Source organism: Perognathus longimembris, chromosome 17, assembly GCF_023159225.1.
Source record: "Perognathus longimembris pacificus isolate PPM17 chromosome 17, ASM2315922v1, whole genome shotgun sequence".
Taxonomy (NCBI): Eukaryota; Metazoa; Chordata; class Mammalia; order Rodentia; family Heteromyidae; genus Perognathus; species Perognathus longimembris.
The window spans coordinates 38286394-38307247 of record NC_063177.1 but is presented as its reverse complement, the minus strand read 5'-3'; the positions used below and the strand labels follow the sequence as shown (position 1 = coordinate 38307247).

General features: G+C 40.8%; 4 protein-coding genes across 4 annotated transcripts; all 4 read left to right on the top strand.

Moving 5' to 3' along the window:
- Nucleotides 1-832: 832 nt before the first annotated feature.
- LOC125365342 (keratin-associated protein 2-1) lies at nt 833-1231 on the top strand. Its single transcript, XM_048365349.1, has one exon. The coding sequence runs from the start codon at nt 833-835 to the stop codon at nt 1229-1231; it is 399 nt and encodes a 132-aa protein (XP_048221306.1).
- A 4135-nt stretch (nt 1232-5366) lies between these two features.
- Nucleotides 5367-5765, top strand: LOC125365345 (keratin-associated protein 2-1). The gene has a single exon (XM_048365352.1). It carries the CDS (start codon nt 5367-5369, stop codon nt 5763-5765), a length of 399 nt encoding a protein of 132 aa, XP_048221309.1.
- A 3978-nt stretch (nt 5766-9743) lies between these two features.
- On the top strand, nt 9744-10355 carry LOC125366265 (keratin-associated protein 1-4-like). Its single transcript, XM_048366853.1, has one exon. The coding sequence runs from the start codon at nt 9744-9746 to the stop codon at nt 10353-10355; it is 612 nt and encodes a 203-aa protein (XP_048222810.1).
- A 5605-nt stretch (nt 10356-15960) lies between these two features.
- Nucleotides 15961-16401, top strand: LOC125365340 (keratin-associated protein 9-3-like). The gene has a single exon (XM_048365347.1). It carries the CDS (start codon nt 15961-15963, stop codon nt 16399-16401), a length of 441 nt encoding a protein of 146 aa, XP_048221304.1.
- The last annotated feature ends 4453 nt before the right edge of the window (nt 16402-20854 follow it).

The window sequence follows — 20854 nt, the reverse complement described above, 5'->3', positions numbered from 1 at the left end:
TATTGATTATATATTGATTAATAAATATAATATAGTAATTTTAGTGATAGTATATAATAAATATATGGATGATACAATAAATAATATAGTAATTTTAGTGATAGTATATAATAAATATGTGGATGATACAATAAATTTAATATAATAATATAGATTTCATTAAGCATGATGCCTGAACATAGTTACATAGGATTGTAAATAAAGGGTATAAATAATGAAATTCGCCTTTGTTTCCAAAGATAAAACCCTGGAAATCAATAAGTGAATTTCTAAGTCTACACAGCAGTTGCTGCAGGCCTACTAAGATATATCCCAGTAGCTCTGAAAGTATATTGGCAATGTCCTCTCTGACCAACTGAAGTTTAGCTTTTCAACATGATGTCGCAGTGGCATTCTCCACTTGTTTAGCAATGGGAAATGCTGGCCATGGCTTGGCCAATTCCCTCCCTGGTTAGTAAGGAGCCCCGGGGCCATGGCAGGCATTGTGCTCTCAAAACATCACCTGCCAGAAGCATCATCAAATTATACGGTAATTGGAGACTTTGAAGTTGGTCATTCAGTTCATATTTGAGGCAGAAATAGCGAAGTATAATGGCTCTCCATTAACTAAGGGAAACAGTCTCGGATGAGTCCTGGAGCCCTGAAAAAGATGGCTGGAGAACTCACTAACAGTGGTGTCATTTGAGAAGGAACAAACCAAAAACAAGCCAACGGTCACGTGACCCGGGGGTCATCACCTCCTGGCCAGGTATAAAAAGGACCAAGAGGAGGAGGGAGACATCACACCTCCCTGCCCTCCACTCCTCAACCCCACACCAAGCCAGACCCCACCATGACCGGCTCCTGCTGCGGCTCCTTCTCCTCCCTGAGCTGCGGGGGAGGCTGCTGCCTCCAGCCCTGCTGCTTCCGCGACCCCTGCTGCTGCCGCCCCGTCTCCTGCCAGACCACCGTGTGCCGCCCCGTCACCTGCGTGCCCCACTGCACGCGCCCCATCTGCGAGCCCTGCCGCCGCCCCATCTGCTGCGACCCCTGCAGCCTGCAGCAGGGCTGCTGCCGCCCCATCACCTGCTGCCCCAGCTCGTGCACGGCCGTGGTCTGCAGGCCCTGCTGCTGGGCCTCCACCAGCTGCCAGCCCATCACCGTGCAGGCGCCCTGCTGCCGGCCTCCCTGCTGCCAGCCCGCGCCCTGCCGCACCACCTGCAGGACCTCCTGCTGCAACTCCTGCTGCTGAGATGCCAGCAGCGGCGGAGGCTCCTCCAGGGGGAGTCTCTGCATCTCCTCAAGAAGCCTGCTGATCGTGCCTCCGGGCTAGCTCAAGCTACCCAGCAAAGACACCTTTCCAGACCTGGGACTGAGGGAGCCTTCTCTGTCTTCTTTGGGCCCTGTGCCATGTTCTCTGTTTCCTAATAAACACGATATTCTCAGCATGGAAAACATGGTATTTGTGATACTTCCTTTTGCACCCATCGTCTTTTTGTGTTTTGAGTTGGTTGTTGGTGGTCCAGAGATTACCGAGGCAAGATGCAGAGCAATCTTCTTCCATGGCTCTCTGCAACAACCCCCGAGTGTGAATAGTTATCTTCTAGTCATTGGAAATGTCATTTCCAGAGAGACTTAGGTGTCTGGAGAGAAAGGTGCAAAATGACTGTGTTCCAGTCACACCTCAGCCACCTGAGAAATGTCTTGCAACCATGGGCACATTAGAAAGCTGTGTCTGGGTGACCCTCCATTCACTGTGTCAAGGTTTGTTGTCTGAGTTCAACACCTGTTGGTTGCACCACAAAAAGCCAGTAGGTTGAAGGAGGGGAGGAGCCTAGGCAAAATCTTGCTCATCATCTCTGTTTTTAAAGAACAGTGAATAGTGAATTTTGAGTGAATGAATGAATGATATAGGTAAAAAGCAATCATAAGCCCAGGTGTCAAGAAACAACCCCAGAATGTATAAGTTTCCTGACATGAGACCTTGAATCAAACATGTCCTCTCAGTAAAGTAGAAACATGTTTATCTTCCCGAAGTACATTATGGGCTCCATTCTTTTGTGCCCAATTCAACGTTCACCACAGATGATGGATTCCCCTCTTTTGTGCCTGAGAATAGGTACTGGGAATATTATTTACAATGCCAACTTAAGTGGATACTAAATCTACATTGGGTTTCCCTGATGGCTTTTCTGTGCTGAGAAATCACACATTAATGGCATTTTTCCAAGCAAATTGATCAATTGCTATCCATCTTCTTATTTATTGAACATGAAGTTAAGAGTCTCACAGACTTTCTTGCCCAGGCTGGCTTTGAACTATGATCCTCAGATCTCAGCCTCCCTGAGTAGCTAGAATTACAGGCATGAGCTACCGGTACCTGGCCCTTCTGGGTATTTTAATTTTAACTCATTCTATTAATGAAACTAGTCATTAAATAAGCATCTTATTTGATGTGCATTCTGTGGTAGCCATTTGCCATACCAAATATGTTGGTTTTGTCCTAAATTGGAAAATAAGACTTTATATGGCACAACATAATATGACATTTCTAAATACACCTCTTGCTTTATTTAATACATTAATTTGTTTTGACAGATACAAGATACTAAATGTCAGACATGGTTCTTAAGTCTTTGACATTTAAATCCCATGACAATCCTGATGTGTATCATTATCTGACCTAAAGCGACAGAACCCGCAAGTGACAGAACCTTAAATGAGTGAAAATAGCATCTGAATTCTTGATTGGTTAGATATTCAATAGAGTAGATTTAATGTGTGATATACTATATATGTGTATAGCATATATAGCATATATATGTCATATATATGTATATATATATCTGAACTCAGCGCCTCATGCTCTTGAATGGCTTTTTTGTTCAAGGATGAAGCTCTACCACTTAAGCCACACCTCCACTTCTGGCTTTATTTTTCTGGTTAACTGGAGATAAAAGTCTCATGAACTTGTCTAGTTGGACTGGCTTCATTTCAGCTAGGATGACAGACATGAGCCACAAGCACCCAGCTGGATCATGTATTTTTACTGAAAATTCATACATTCACAAATTTGACACAGTAAGAAGGGCCCATGTTTTCCATAACATGGTTACCTGCAACCAATTCTATGGGAAAAAATTTAAATCGCCTCTAGCTTGGCATCAGTGACACATGAGTTCCTGAAGCCCTGTGGACACATGTCACCAGTGCCATGAGCCTAAAGTTCTCTACTAGAAGTAGTGGGTAGGACGAGTGTGCTGCAATGTCTCAAAGGCTGGAAGGTTTCACTAAGTGATCCTTGCAGTCTGTACCTTTGTACACAACGTTACAGGGAAGAAAAAAATATCTCTGGGTTGACTTTATGGGAGAAGTACTTACAAAAGAGAAGTTATTTTCATTAAGCATTAACTTTTGTCAATGTTGGCAATAGTTCAATCACCAAAAAGTTTCCACAGAAACACAAAGACTGATTAGGAGATGCTATGTTATGAAAAGAACAGAATGTACTACTTTCATCTGAGTTTCTATTATGAGCAAAGAAAGGGAAAAAAAAGGACTCCTGTCTGTGAGCAAAGAATGGGAAGCATGGGAGAGTGGAAGGTCATTAGCATGGATGGAGACTTCTGGAAGTCTCTCTCCTCTGTCTCCTCAATGGTGGTGATGTGTCAGTCAACCCACATTCCTTTTCAAGTTTTGGAATGGTATTTTAAATTCTATGGGAGGAACTTTAGACCCCCACGTGTGCTCAAAGTACTTTCCTATGAAAGAGAAAAATGATTCCACAGGGACCTAAATGCTGCCTGGCAACTAGCAAGAGTAGTAAAGATGGAAGGAAAGGAGTCTGCACCCCCACTGCCCGCAGCCACGCTTTCAGAATAAGCCAGGCCCATCACATTTCCATCAGGGCACAAGATGAAAACTAAAAGACAGCCCCCCCGACACACTTCCCCCTGAAGTGGGTAGTATGATATGTTTATAATGTTGGCTAACAAAACCTCCATCATCACACTCGGTAGTCCTAGCACGCAAGTCATGGTACATTAAGAAAAAACTTTCCATGATTCGAATTGTGTGTGTGTGTGTGCGCGTGTGCACGTGTGCATGTGTGCACGTGTGCATGAGTACTAGTCCTGGACTTGAAGTGAGGGCCTGGGTGCTGTCCCTTAGCTTTTGTACTCAAGGCTGGTGCTCTACTACTTGAATCACAGCTCCACTTCTGGTCTCTCTTCTTTCTTTCTTTCCTTCCTTCTTTCTTCTTTTCTTTCTGGTTAATTGGAGAGAAATTCTCAAAGACCTTCTTGCTTGGAATGACATCAAGCCACGATGCTCAGATCTCAGCCTCCTGAGTAGTGAGGATGACAGACGTGAACCACTGGCACTCAACATCTCAGCTCTTGATTCCATAGAAAAAGTTGTTGTAATACTTAAGGCAAGTATTAAAATATCATGTTTAGAGATGAAACACTAGCATTCAGTGACTAGAAGGACCAGAGTTGTAGACAACTTGAATTGGAATAAAAAGAAAAAATTACATGGAAGTCTTAGATACTTTATCTGATATCTACCTGGTTTACAAATGTACTTCTGATTTCCTGTGTGTGAGTTTCTATCTGACTGGAGACATATACATTCTTCTATATCAAATGATAAGCATATGTATCCCGCAGGTAGGATGTACCTGACACCTTACCTGTCAGATTCTCAGGTAAGATCTTCCAGGGAGGCTGTTGGTTGAGAAGGATCTAGCAAGTGTTCTACGAATTCCTCAATGATACATTCTTTTAAAAATTGACATTCTCTTGGGACTATACTCTCCATGCTTAACTGGATGTTTCTACTCAAAATGAACATTAGGAGATGCAAGGAAGGAGAAAGATTGGTCACAGACAGATAGGAGAACGTGTTCTGCTGTTCCCAATTACAGATGATGGCTATAGCAAACGATACGGTATCGTGTTATCAAAATCAGAATTTGGAATAGTCTCATCACAAAGAAATGATGAACAATGATAGATAACCTAACTCTCCTGAGTTGGCCAATACACCATGCATCTGTGTGACCACAACACCACACGCTATGCCCATAAAATGGATTGTCTGTCAATTAAAAGAACTGGATCACCTCTAATGACCGAATTTTTAGGTTTTTGTAACAAATGGTGTGAATACATCCTTACTGAGAGATGCAACAAAAATTCCTTAATGAGATAATAAGTCAGCCATTAGTCAAGCAAAAACTCTGCTTAATTGGCCAAAATAGTAACAAGAGGAATTAGCAGGACCCAGCTATGTATATAAAAGGCCCAGGGGGAAAGGAAAGGATCACACCTGTGAAAATCCAACTGCCTTCCACTCCTCAACCCCACACCAAGCCAGACCCCACCATGACCGGCTCCTGCTGCGGCTCCTTCTCCTCCCTGAGCTGCGGGGGAGGCTGCTGCCTCCAGCCCTGCTGCTTCCGCGACCCCTGCTGCTGCCGCCCCGTCTCCTGCCAGACCACCGTGTGCCGCCCCGTCACCTGCGTGCCCCACTGCACGCGCCCCATCTGCGAGCCCTGCCGCCGCCCCATCTGCTGCGACCCCTGCAGCCTGCAGCAGGGCTGCTGCCGCCCCATCACCTGCTGCCCCAGCTCGTGCACGGCCGTGGTCTGCAGGCCCTGCTGCTGGGCCTCCACCAGCTGCCAGCCCATCACCGTGCAGGCGCCCTGCTGCCGGCCTCCCTGCTGCCAGCCCGCGCCCTGCCGCACCACCTGCAGGACCTCCTGCTGCAACTCCTGCTGCTGATTAGTGAGCCCATTGCCTAGCTCAAGCAATCAGCCGTCTGGAAAAGTCTTTGTCCCTTTTCTCTGCCTAACAAACCTTCCCGCTCTAAGCTACCAAATCAACGAGTCTGTGAATAGAGACCCAGACTTAGATCTATTGCCTTAGAGCATGGTTATCTTCTAATAAATTCCTCTTCTTTGGTCCCACAAACACTGCTTTGGGTTTAATTACTCATGCTAATTTTCACTGCATTTTGTCACAATGAAACTTGCCCTGATTACCTGCTCTCTGCATGTCACAGACTGCTTGTTACATGAGAGGCATTAAAACAGAGTTAAAAATATCCACCTAGCCAGGTACCAGTGGCTCATGCCTGTAATCCTAGCTACTCAATAGCCTGAGATCTGAGGATCATGGTTTGAAGCCAGCCTGGGCAGAAATGTCCCCATGAGCCTCTTATCTCCAATTAACCACTCAAAAACTGAAAGTGGCGCTGTGGCTCAAAGTGGTAGAGTGCTAGCCTTGAGCAAAAGAGCTCAGGGATAGTGCCCAGGTCCTGAATTCAAGCCCCACAACCTATAAATATATTCACCTACTTAAAACTTTTAGAGAGGTCTGAGTCAAATCTACCATAACACAATTGAAAAGTAGAATGTAAGAAATATGAAAGACAATATACAGTATGACAGCCAAGCTATTACTGATTGAAGGAGGAAGGAAGGAAGGAAGGAAGGAAGGAAGGAAGGAAGGAAGGAAGGAAGGAAGGAAGGAAGGAAGGAAGGAAGGAAGGGAGGGAGGGAGGGAGGGAGGAAGGAAGGAAGGAAGGTTTTTAATGAATAAAGATTTGGGTGTCTAGCTGGGTGCCAGTGGCTCATACCCTAGCTACTCAGGAGGCTGAGATCTGAGGATCATAGTTCAAAATCAGCCAAGTCAGTCAAACAAAAGGGAGTCTATCTCCATGAAATCAGGAAAAGAAAAAAAAAAACCATGCAAGAGTGCAAGGCCCTGAGTGCAAGGCCCTGAGTTCAAGCCTCAGTATGAGCACACAAAAAGAATAAGATTTGTGTGTCCAGAATTAGAAGGAAGGTGGCAATCTGGGCTATGGAATCAGTATAGGCAAAAGGATGGAGTTCTGTGGAACTATCCAAAGGACAGTTTGGCTGGAGCACTGAATACACTGAATATACACATATAGAGTCTTAGAGGAAGAAAAATCTGGAAAATGGGTATGATTTTCACGTGGGCAAATAAGCAGGAATGAAGCATTAAAAGTTTAAGGGGGGGGGGGGCTGGGGATATGGCCTAGTGGCAAGAGTGCCTGACTCATATACATGAGGCCCTGGGTTCGATTCCCCAGCACCACATATACAGAAAATGGCCAGAAGTGGCGCTGTGGCTCAAGTGGCAGAGTGCTAGCCTTGAGCAAAAAGAAGCCAGGGACAGTGCTCAGGCCCTGAGTCCAAGACCCAGGACTGGCCAAAAAAAAAAAAAAAAAAAAATTTAAGGGGCTGGAAATAGCATGAGTGGAGCCAGCACTAGGATGACACCTATCTGAACTCGTTGCAGAGACAGAAGGCCTAACTCTACAGAAATAACTACTATGCAGAAACTAATGAGGAAGCCACTGCCTTGGTCTAGGTGATAAATAATAAGAACCAAACTGAGATTATGTCCATGAAATACAGGAGACATGATGAATGTGACAGACATATAAACCCAGGAGGAACATTAAACCAAGTTAAATTGGGGAAACAAAAACAATTATGAATCAGTACAACTTATTATAGTTCTCAGGAGGAAAAAAGAACAACTACTCTTGGTCTGAAAACTCTTGAAAGAATTCTAACACATTTATACTTTATTGTGTGTTTAAAATCACTAATTCATGATTATTTTGCTCACTACCTCATATTTCTATTCTAATATTAAAATATTTAAAGTAGGAGGAAGAGACAAAGAGTTTCACTAATATTAATTGATCCTGGAGGGCAGATCAATACAAAATGAAAAAAAAAACTGGCTCTAAGAAAGGTAAGAATTTAATACCTAGTTCTTCTTCTAGTTTTGTAGAAAATTATTTAAACTCCATAAAAAGGTAGCTATTTTCAGACTCAGTAGTATTCTAGCATTCGGGACTCAAGTTGAAAGAAAATTAGATGTGATTTATACATATAACCAATGATCTCATTTAAAATGTTGAGCCAGAATGGTTCTATGTTTGACTCATTTCTTTGTTTAAAACCTCCTACACTGATTTGTGCACTAGAGTCATATATGAGACAAAGAGGGTCTTCCTTTTATATAACCCTTTAGTGCTTTGTAAATAATCGGATCAAACAACATTCTATATTAAAATGATGTCAGGTTCTATACCAACATCACTGAGTGGTGAAAGATGATTTACTTTTAGCCTCCATTATTCAATGATTGCACATAACCAGGTTGTGTGTGTGTGCGCGCGCGCGTGTGTGTGTGTGTGTGTGTGTGTGTGTTACTAGGGCGTGAACTCTGGGCCTTACCTTCTTGCTTGGCTTTTTATACTCAAGGCTGGTATATACTCAAGCTGCCGCGTAAGCCACACCTTCATTTCCAGCTTTTTCCTGGTTAATTGTAAATAAGAGTCTTGTGGACTTTTCTTTCCTGGGCTGGCTTTGAACCTCAATCCTCACATCTCAGCCTCCTGAGTAGCCAGAATTGCTGGTATGAACTACTAGTACCCAGCTCTGCATGTAACCATGTTCAACACCATGCCTACAGTCATGTTTATCAGATGACAACATACCACTTTTATTGACACTGAATCATGAATCATATTCCAATGTAATCTTGTCCCTATATAAACCAGTATCTCCACCTCATAAAAAAAAGCTACCTCCATTTTTCTATTCATAACTAGAAGGGATAAATAAACATCACAAGTAGAAACAATATGGGGGTCTGGACACCATTATTTTACCTTCTCTCTTATAGCCCTAAACACTCAGTGAAAAGAAACACATCCTTTCTTTGGGCAACTACCAGAAATTGAAATCGATATTAATTGCTGAAATCCATTTTAATCTTTTTGCACTAAAACCTCTAAGTGACATAAACCAAAGCATGAACTGACAATTGATTTTTCTAGCCTCCCTTATAAATACTGTCAATCAGGAAAATTGTTTCCTAATTCTTTCTTTTTCTCTCATTAGTTCTTCTTCATGGGTTCACCTGTCCTGCTCTTTGATCCAATACGTTTTTATAGGACACATAGTGTAGTAACATAAAATGATATAAGCTCTTGAGAAATAAATACTGACAAAGAAATGCCAAACCCACAGTGGGGGTTGGGAGAGATGGGGAAAGGTAAGGAAATGGGTAACATTGATCAAGATGCTTTGGACTCATAAACTGATTCTTTGAAACCCCTTTGTACAATGACTTAAAATAATAGAAAATTGATTAAAAATAGCAATCCAGAGAGCAATCATCTTTATCTTTAATAGACGAGTGATTTTTCTTTGTTAAATATATAGATATGGAGGTGAATTTTAGCTCCTCCTCTTTAATTAACTTGAAATAGATATTTTGTTTTATATACCCTAAAGGGTAAATATTTGAAGTCCAGAGGAGTGAGTGGGAATTGCAAAGTTCCAATATCTGGAATTTCTATGAAAATGAAAATTATAGAGACAATAATCTTACTAATCTAAAAGACATAAAGACAGAGCAATTCTTGATTAGTAATTCTTTTCTGGATCTGTAAGATGTACCTCCAAGCTCACATTATCTGGTGGGAGACAGTCACCTTGCTGGGTGCCATAACCACCAACACAAGCTCGAGGCTGAGGCCCCAGTGAGTGGAAATTACAGCAATGCTTAGAAATGAGCATAAACATTGCTCTAGGATGAACACACGTGGTGAGCATTACCTGAGCAATAAGGAAAAAATCATTAGAATACATGTTTAAAGCAACACAACAACAATCAGAGGGCCTTAGAAAAGTTTGTTTAAAGAGTAAGATGATAAAAATGTTGTCTGTCCTGGACCAACTAGCTAAGGCTTATAAAAGGCCTGAGGTGGAAGAAGCAGTCATAACTCAGAAACGTCTCTTAACCACACGACTCTCAGCCCAACTCCTCACCACCATGGCCTGCTGCTCCACCAAGGGAAATTGCAGCTCCAGCTGCTGCCAACCAAGCTGCTCCCAGTCCAGCTGCCACAAAACAGGCTGTGGTGCTGGAGGCGGCATTGGCTGTGGCCAGACGGGTGGCTCTAGATCCGTGAGCTGCCGTACTAGGTGGTGCCGCCCAGACTGCAGCGTGGAGGGCACCAGCCTGCCTCCCTGCTGCGTGGTGACCTGCACGCCCCCCACCTGCTGCCAGCTGCACCATGCCCAGGCCTCCTGCTGCCGCCCATCCTACTGTGGACAGTCCTGCTGCCGCCCCGCCTGCTGCTGCCACTGCTGTAAGCCCACCTGCTCTCAAACTACCTGCTCTCAGCCCACCTGCTCTCAAACTACCTGCTCTCAGACAACCTGCTCCCAGCCCAGCTGCTCTCAGCCCACCTGTTCTGAACCCACATCTTCTCAGCCTACCTGCTCTCAGCCCACCTGCTCTGAACCCACCTGTTGAAATCCTCCTGATGGGAATTTTGAGATGATGCTTACAAACCAATGATTTGAATCCCCATAGTCCTTTGAACTCCAATATCCATCATCTAGCTTGCAACCTTTTGTGGCTCCATCATCTCCCAGGAGGTAAACCCAGACATCTGTAGTGGGAGATCAAACGCCTTCCATTGAGAAAGCCTACCGTGTGAAAGGAGTTGTATAACATTTTGCTGTAGATAGTATTTGAACCATCTCCACAGCTTATTCGTACATGGATTTAATAAAAAAAATTCATCTCTTCAAAAATGAGGTCATTATTAGAACTGGCTTTTCTTTGGGATTTGTTGTGATATTTGGATACTGGGATTTTTCAAAATCTCAAGATGGCACGATAATTTTTCTCCTTTTCTTTTAGGTTCTTTTTAATCATTATCATTAAAAGTGGGTTTTCCTTATATTACCATTAAGAGGCTCAATATTCTACAGCCAAAATGTATGACTAAAAAGAAAATCACAACAGTACTTGTGATCCTCATTTGTTTCGGTGATCCTCATTTGTCTCAGTGTTCCAGAAGTGAATTTATTTTAAAAAAAAATAAAAGGAAATATACATCAGCCACTTGTGTGGCTAAATCTACCTAGCCATTCATATATGATTCTGCATAATTTTTTCATTCATCAAATGTATACAAAATTATAATAGAAAACAAGAAATTCCCTAAGAATAAGACCATGATAATAACAGAAGACACAAAGGCATCCTCATTTTTAGTCCTAGTTTGAAACTAATACTCCATGACATCTCTAGCAAGTCCCTCCACTTGGCAACCATTACTAATCTGAAAACCAAGCTGTATTACTACTTACAATGTTCTTTTTGAGTTTAGGCAAGCAGATCACTTCCTTTTAAAAGGTGACAAATGACAATGAATCTCATCAGATATCCAAAGGGGAAAAGTGTTCAATGGTCAAATAATCTTATAGGCTTTATTGACAGCTTGGTTTATCAATCACACTAAGAACATTAAAGGGACTGTCATGCTCTGTAATAAAGAAACCTCTAGACACATTTCTCCAAAACTGATTTATCCAGAAAATTCTCTGTTCTTAAAATCCTCTAACAGCAATGCCCCTAAGCCCTATACTTTGATGAAAGAGATTGTCAACTGATAGTTTTCTAATACTCATTCAATCCTCTCATGTATTAACAAGTAGAAGGCAAATACTCATTAGAGGGATGAATTTAAATGACCATATTGACCACACACCCCATTCTTATTATCTCCAGAAAGAATTCTGAAACAAAGAAGGAAATAAAAGACACATTATCCCATTCCACAGTCCACAGTATATTATCAACATTGTAAGCCACAGATTATAGGTAGAAGAGTGTGGGAAGTAATTACCTAGACATTAAGGGGTAACCTTTGGGGATTACTGCAAATTTTTAAACTAGTCAGGCAGTTGGTGGCTCACACCTGTAATCCTAGCTACTTAGGAGGCTGAGATCTGAGGGTTGCTATTTGAAGCCAGCCGTGGCAGAAAATTCCATGAGTTTTATCTCTAACTAACTAGCAAAAAGCCAGAAGTGGAATTATGCTTCAAGTGGTAGAATGCCAGCCTTCAGTACAAATACTAAGGGAGAGTGCTCAGGCCCTGAGTTGAAGCATCAGGACTGGCAATAAAAAAATTAAAAACAGTTTTGAAACTAAGGGATTTCATTAAGAATATACTCAATAGCACCTTAAAAAGACTTGATACTTGAAAGTGATTATTTGATGTTATATGTATTCTGTCTCATCTAAAAAAAATCAAAGGAGTAGGGTCTCTATTCATACAACTTTATTAGAATTAGAAAAAAAAAAGTATACTCATTCTGGGAGCTAGTGGCTCACACCTGTAATCCTAGCTACTCAGGAGGCTGAGATCTGAAGATAGAACTTTGAAGCCAGCTCAGACAGAAAAGTCCCCGTGAGACACTTACCTACAATTAACCACTCAAAAACTGGAAGTGGCACTGTGGCTCAATGTGGTAGAGTGTTAGCCTTGGGCAAAAGAGCTCAGGGACAGCATCTAGAACCTAAGTTCAAGCCCCACAACTGACAAAAAAAGTAAAGCCTTTGGGTTGCACAGACATGGGGCACACAGTTGCCTGGCCTATGACAAGCTGGTATGAAAAACAATGAGCTGAGCAATTAAAGCCCCACATTGGGACACAATGTACACCCTGCACTCAACATCCCTACAAGATTATCCATGCTCCCTTCCCCTCCTATACAGATCTCTTTTCACCCTTCAGGATAAAGGGGTTTAGGGGATGATGCACATTTTACTTAAAGGGACTTCAACATAGGAGCATTGAAATAAATGAGAGTGCTAGGATGTAGCACTTAATGTTCTAGGTTTTATCTCCAGTACCAAAAATGAAAAGACAGCAACAAAAACAACAACAAAGTTGAAAGCAGTGAGAATGACATTGGGAAGATGGAAGAAGATGGTGTGACTTCGATTAAGATAGAAAGTTGGAGGTAGGAGGAGATCCTTGAAGGTTCTCTATTGTCCATTCCACATCCCTAAGATGGGAGTCCTGCCCAAAGGCATGACTGTCTCAGGGAGGAAGAATGGCATGTGTGGTCATTTGGTGAAACAGCGACATCAGATATCATAGATAGCAAAGTAAGGGAAATACAACCAGAATAGATTTGATTACTGTACCCTTTTTCTTGTATATGTCTACCTGACTTGAGGCAGGGGAAGGGAAACACAGAAATGGTGGGACAGAGGGTGAACCAATTCAGCGGTGATATTCACTAGACACTGTTGGAAATGAACTCTATAACTTGACAGGGGGATATGGGTGGAGGAAAACTGGGAGAGAATGAGGAAGTAGGTGACAATGTTCAAAAGGAAATGTTCTCATTACCTGACTTATGCAATTCTAACCACTCTGTTCCCACCTTTACAATAATTTAAAAAAAAAAAACTAGTAAAATAGAAATGAAGGATTAGGACAACCACCCAAAACCAAAACCCTGACATTACAAAGAAAATTACTCAAAACATTAGTCTCTTTTTCTCTATCTTAAACATGACTCGAATAATGTTCAAAAATAACACACAAACTTATCTTTTCTTCTTAGGCTACTGAAAGCATCTGGGCCTAGTAATCTAGTAATATCTAGTAATCTAGTAAAATCTAGTAATATCTCTCAAAGTTTTTTTTTTCATTTTTCCTTTGTTTTATAGGTATTAAGGAATTGTACAAAGGTTTTGCAATTCTAGAAATCAGGTAGTAAGTACCATGCTTCTTGGAAAGTGGGTTTCTTAAAGTTTTAAAGTCAAAGTATGGAAATTTTTCCCCTCAAGACCACAGAGAGGATGTCAAGTATAAAACAAGACAGAAAATTTATACAGAGATATATCATGAATTCTTATGCCTATTTCCATGGAAGCCACTCAAGACTAAAAACAGTTGTTAAAGCAGAAAAGATCTGGGGTCAAGTATATTTTCTTGATTTAATTGGGAAAAATAAAGGAAGATTCAGATGAGTCTCGATTCTAGCATACAGAATTCTCAAAAGGTCAAATATTATTCTTAACAATTCCTTAAGGGTATCTAAAGGTCAGAAATAGGGAAATTGTGTACTCAAGAAGATGCTGAAAACAGTGGCAAAGAAGAAAGGCCTGGTGGAGCTTCAATACTCAGTGCTATTGTCTCCAATGCTCATATAAATACTATATTTCATCTCCTCAAATATTTGAACTTCTTGCCAAGGGAGATAAGTCTTTCTGATATTAAATATTTTCCTGAATTTAAGTAGGAATTCAATAGTTCCTGAGACTGTGGTCATGACAAATGCACGTTTCAAACATCCAGGGTGGAAAAACTGGTTAATCAAAGAAATTGTGATTAGCATTGCTTAAAAAGAAGCAGGACAAAGCCAGGCTCACACCTACCCAGGAGGCTAAGATTTGAGAATTAAGGTTCAAAGTCAGCCCAGACAGGGAAATCACTGAGCTTTTTCTTCAACTGGACACCCCCCCCCCCCCGCCCACCCCCACCCCCCCCCACACACACACGTAGTGGTGTAGCTCAAGTGATAGAGTACCAGCCTTGGAGAAAAACAAAGGAAAAACTAAAGGATGATGGCCCGGTCCCTGAATTCGAGGCCCAGTATAGGCACAAAAAGAATTTTTTTTTAAAGTTAAAGGAAGACAAAGAACCCTATCTTCCTATTCAAATTTGATGTAGGCTTTACAAGCTCTTGGAAAGAGTTCTGATCTAAACTCAAAGCTGTCATTTCTGAAGAAGCAATCCAAACACTGAATACTGGATCAAAGCCTCTGGCAACATCTGAACTCTATTGCTCTGTGCTGGAGCCTATACTCCATGGAGGTGGCAGCTCACATTCAGCGTACCAACGCAATCTTCACTTCGACCTCCATTCATTGCCCCCTTTGAATTGTATGAACTTCCAGTCAACTGGCCTAATCTCTACAACAACTCATATGCTAGAGATTTAACACACCACAGAATGTCACATACTCCAGAAATAAGGAGACTGTGTATGGCTTTTTTACATCTAAGAGCATTTAAATTTTAAATTGACACCTTATTACCTTCTGTAAAAGTCTCAAGATGGGTAGACTTAGATTTTTTTTATTTTAGCATTTAACTCATGAAGTATGCTTTTCATGATTTTTTAAAAGTAAATAAAATATCTAGGAATTATCTAATAGTTAATTGCTGACTTAATCTCTACTCTTCATTCTGAAAAAGAAAACATGTAAGAAAATGGACATTTTTTTCATACATGGCTTCTGTCCTTTGATTTTTCCTTAGAAACTACTAACATCTGTAGAAATAAAAGAAGAGACAGTCATGGTTAGAGGATTTCATCTGGAGTTAGATTAGTAGAGTTTTCACTTTCGGATTTGCTGCCAAATCTTGGACAACTTGGTCAAATCTATGGCTCAATTTAGTCCACTGAAGTATGAAAATGTCAGTAGAGTTGCTCTGAAAAATTCAGTGAATTGGTACTTAAAAGATATTCAGAACTGTACTTACTAAGGTACATAATAAGTACCCTCCCTAAAGTGGTAATGATGACAACACATTTATGTTTCCCAGATGAAAGGAATTTATCTCTTTTTTCGAATCTAGCCCTCCTTACTTCACAGTCAAAGCAAAGATGACAAAGAAAAGAAGGGGCTTCACAAGACCCGGGAGCCCCATTTGAAGAGTCAACAGTGAGCAATATTAACACTCTTTAAACAGGAGAGTATTACCCAATTATCTGGGGGATAATGGGGAAATTGTAACAAATAAGGGGGATCAGAGTTATGATCTCAGTTCACACTCATGACTACTTCACCACAGGTAAGGATGTTAATTGGAGACCAAATAAAGTCAACTTTTAAAGGCTTTCAGAAGGTTGAACAAGTAGCTCAGGATTAGGCCAATTATTATTCAGAGGCAAATTATACAAACACAAACAAGGAAGAAATATGGGGAATGAGGATAATAGGAGCCAGCCATGGATTATAAAAGGCCCAAAGCAGCAGTCACCATCAAAACTCAAAAGGTTCCTTCAGGCAACCCAACCATCACACCAACCCCTGACACCATGGCCTGCTGCGCTACGAGCTTCTGTGGGTTTCCCAGCTGCTCCACCAGTGGCAACTGTGGCTCTAGTTGCTGCCAGCCCAGCTGCTCCCAGTCCAGCTGCTGCCAACCCAGCTGCTACCAGCCAAGCTGCTGCCAGCCAAGTTGCTGCCAGCCAAGCTGCTGTGGAACCAGCTGTGGTATGGGAGGCGGCCTCAGCTGTGGCCAGGAGGGAGGCTCTGGAGCCATGAGCTGCAGAGTCCGGTGGTGCCGCCCAGACTGCCGTGTGGAGGGCACCTGCCTGCCTCCCTGCTGCGTGGTGAGCTGCACGCCCCCCACCTGCTGCCAGCTGCACCATGCCCAGGCCTCCTGCTGCCGCCCATCCTACTGTGGACAGTCCTGCTGCCGCCCCGCCTGCTGCTGCCACTGCTGCCCACCCACCTGCTGCCAGCCCTCCTGTTAAGAGCCTGACTCCTGGTGATTTAGGGATGAAAGAAGAAGCATGGCGAAACAGTCCTGTTAAAAGCCAGGATCCTGATTCCTAACTTGAAGTTTCGGCTTTCAACTCAATTCACGGTCTCACTGTATGGTCAGCTACTCCTAGACTCCTAATAATTTCTTTGAACTTTTATCTGACTCTGTTGCAAGAACAAATCATTGGGCATCTGGAAACTATTTTTCCAACACTGAAAAGACTATGACAACTCCTCTAACAATGCAAAAGTGAACATTTGAGTCCAGAAAAATGGGAAACAACCATTTGCAGAGAGATTGACCGTCTGCAAATATCCCACCCCACTCTCCCAGGCTCAGCACTTCCAAGGCCATGGAGGAGCCATCTCTTCTTCTAAGACATTTTCCTCTCTCTAGCCCACTGTCCTACAAATTTCATTCCTTATGAAAGAAGAATAATGTACTAGATCTAATAAATCACATAAACTATGGCAACAAACAAATCTCTTCTGTTTGTCATTCAGTGTGTTCACAATAGAGGTTCCTTATAATCTTTCACATGAAAGATTTCCTTTTGTTTCATTCTCTGTCCTTCTTACACTGGGTTAGGAAATATGATAGGGTCCAATCTAAGTTAATCCCCACAAACGATATTACCTAGGGCCTCAGAATTGGTACAGGTTCTATCTCTACCTCGTTCAGTGTTTCTATAATCAAATAGGTTAAGAAATCAGGATTTCTGAATATAGAACCTAAATATGACATGGTTTTCCATCACTTTGAGGGATGTTATTGCAGGCAATCTTCAGGCGGTAGGAATTATAAATCATACTCCAAAGCCAGGTGCTAGTGGCTCATGCCTTATAATCCTAGCTACTCAAGAAGCTAAGCTCTGAGGATTGTAGTTCAAAGCCACCCAAGGCACAGAAGTCTATAAGACTCTTACGTTCAATTACCACCAAAAAGCCAAGAGTGGAGCTGCAGCTCAAGTGGTAGAAAACCAACTTTGAGAAAAATAGCTAAGGGTCAGTACCTGGGCCCTGAGTTTAAGCTTAAAGAAAACACACACACACACACACACACACACACACACACACACACACACACACCTCCATTTACGTGGGAGATATAGATCAAGAGACATATAAAGATAGGAAACCTCTTTGAAGAACACGTTCTTAATCAGATGGAGATTTTTTTAACTCCAAACTTTCTCTAGTTTCTAAATAAGAAGTGGGAACAATGAAAGAGTTGACTTCATATTTAGGATTAGCATGTCACTTACTAGAAATACACACTTATTTACTCTCATATATAAACACAAAGAAGCACATGTTGATATACACGATCTAGATGGCTAAAGTATAGTATATCAAGATAGAAACGTCATGCAGTAAACTTTTCAAACAATTAACAGTCTAACACAATGAATACCAAGAAGCTGAAATGAGATCATAATTGGGGAGGAGGTGGCCAAGAGGAAGGAGGGGATAAGTGAGAAAAGGAATCGGGGACAGATACAGCCATAATACCCATAATGCTAAATGTACATACGTGATAAAGGAAGGGAGAAATGTGAACTGAGTCTGGGTAAGGAAACAGACAGGGTGGGGGAGAATGACAGAAAGGCTATCTGATCAAGAAGCACTGGACATTTACGTTACATTGTAGTGTCCTTGGTACAATATTTTGAAATTCAGAAAACAGTAAACTATATAAATAACATAAAAACGTTTCAATATAATACCCATATTCACCAAATGTATATATATGTATATATATATATAAATGTAAACATAAGAAAATGCTTCATAAATTTGGGAATTTTTCAACAAAGCTAAGGATTTACTCATTCTATACCTTGGATTTGACACTCGAGGGTAGTGATACTATATTTTATATAAAAGATATTACGTGGTTGAAAGTATAACATTTTGCCAGGCACTAGTAGTTCACCTGTAATTCTAGCTACTCAGGAGGCTGAGATCTGAGGATCACAGTTCAAAGTTGACAGGGGCAGGAAGGTCCATGAGATTCTTATCTCAATTAACCACCAGAAAACCAAAAGTGGTACTGTGGCTCAAAGTGGAAGAGCAAGCACTAGCATTGAGCACAAGAGCTCTGATACCAATGCCCAGGCCTGAGTTCAAGCCCTATTTCAAATGGGGGGTGTGGAGAGCAGGGCATTACAAGTGAATGTTTAAAATGTAAATTCAAGTTTTCAACATTACTATGTACTCCTAATAATTCTTTTATCCTATGAGCATTTACTGAGAACCTGCAAGCAAGATGGTACAGAAGCATCGTGTAGGATACTAATATGACTGACTGATCTACTAGATTTATTATATAATTTATGTCCAGGAAGCATTTGAGAGATCATCTAATTTTACAGATGAGTAAAGCAACATTCAGAAAGATAAAGTGCTTTTTCTTCTCACTCCCCATTTAGAATGATGTCAGCTTCTAGCTTTGTCATGTGTACCTGTTGCAATGTTTAGGTACTTTATTCCTATTCCTAATTTCTTCAGAGCTTTGAAGATGAATTAGTCGAAGGCTTTTCTGCATCATTGAAATAATGATGTGATTTTGGTCTCTAGATGCTATTTCTAGGCTATGTTATATTGGTTGATTTGCCTATGTTGAATAACCTTTTAATCCTTGAAATGAAACTGACTTGGTTGTAGCATATGATCTTCATTAATGTGTTGAATTCAGTTACTATTTCATTGAGAATTTTTGTGTCTGTGTTCACTAGAGAAATTGGAATGTCATTTTTTTTCCTGTTATGTCTTTGTCTAGTTTTGATTTCAGAATACTACCACATTTTCATATCATTTGGCTTCACAGAATCAGTTTGGTGTCATTTTTTCTCTTCCTTGAGGGGCACTGGTGGTAGAATCTGGCAACAAATCCATCAGGTCCTATGCTCTTCTACGCTTGAAGACCTTTTATTAATGTCTCATTCCTTGTTATAGAACTATTTGATTGGTTTATATCTTCTTGGTTCCATTTTGGGACATCAACTGCATCTAGAAATCTATCCATTTCTTCTACATTTTCCACTTTATTAGAATATATTTTCAAGGAGTTTCCTAATTATCCCCCAGATTTCATTGGTATTTGTTGCAATGTCCCCTATGTCATTTCTAATTATATTAGTTTGGGTTTTTTCCCTTCTTTTGGTTAGGTTGACTAGGAGTTTAACAATCTTATTCATCTTTTCAAAGGGACAACTTTGTGTTTCATTGACTCTTTGTATTGATTTTAAATCTCCGTTTCATTAATTTCTACCCCAACCTCTGTAATTTTTTTCCACCTCCTTATTATTGTTTTTCTAGGAGCTTAAGGTACACATTAGGCTAGTTATTTGAGATCTCTCTGCTTCTTTTATATTTGTGCTCATAGCTGTATACTTTCTTCTTACACTCACTGCCTTTGCTGTATCCTCCAGGATCTGGTCAGTATGCTTTCATTTTCATTCAATTAGGGGAATTTTTATTTCACGCCTATTTTTTTTTATCACCCAATGGTCATTCAACAATATAGTTTTAAGTCTTCATGTGCTTGAATATTGTTTGTAGTTTCTTTTATGGTTGAGTTCTAGTTTTATTACATTATAGTCTGATAGGAGTTATTTCAATCATCATATATTTTCTAAGATAGGTTTTATGTCATAAAACATGATCTATTTTGAAGAAAGTCCCATGGGCTTCTGTAAAGAATATGTATTATTCAATTGGTGGGTGAAATATTCTGTATACAGCTCCTAAATCTATTTGATCTATAGTGTCAATTGAGTTACTGATTGATAATTGATTTTTTGGTGTGGATGACCTATCTATTGGTGAGAATAGGCTATTTAACTCTCTATTATTGTGCCAGAGTCTATCTTATGCTTGCAAGTGCAGCAATGTTTGGGTGTGCCAATATTTGGTGCATATATGGTACAAATTGTTATCTCCTCAATGAATTATTCCCTTTGACTCTTCTAACCAATTTTTTGTCTGAAGTCTATTTTATCAGCTATGAATATAACTAACTACTCTTGGCCACTTTTAAAGTCTATATGCTTGGAAAATTTTTCCGTTCTTTCACCTTAAGCCAATATTTGTCTTTATCCTAAATTAGATGTGTCACTTGTAGCCAACAAATGATTGGGTCTTGCTTGCCAATCTAACATGCTACTCTATATCTTTGAACTAGACCATTAATACTCAGTGAATATTGAAAATTGTGCAGTATTTCTTGACACTTTGTTGTTTTGCTGATCTATTTATCCACTGGGATTTATTCCTTCCTCTATTTTCCTGATTGCATGTATCATTCTCTTCTGTGTGTATTCTTTCAGTATCTTCCACAGTGGTGATTCAGTTGTCATACATTCTTTTAGTTTTTGATTTTCATGCAAGGTTTCATTTATCCTTCAATTTTGAAGGACAGCTTTGTAATCCAGGTTGACA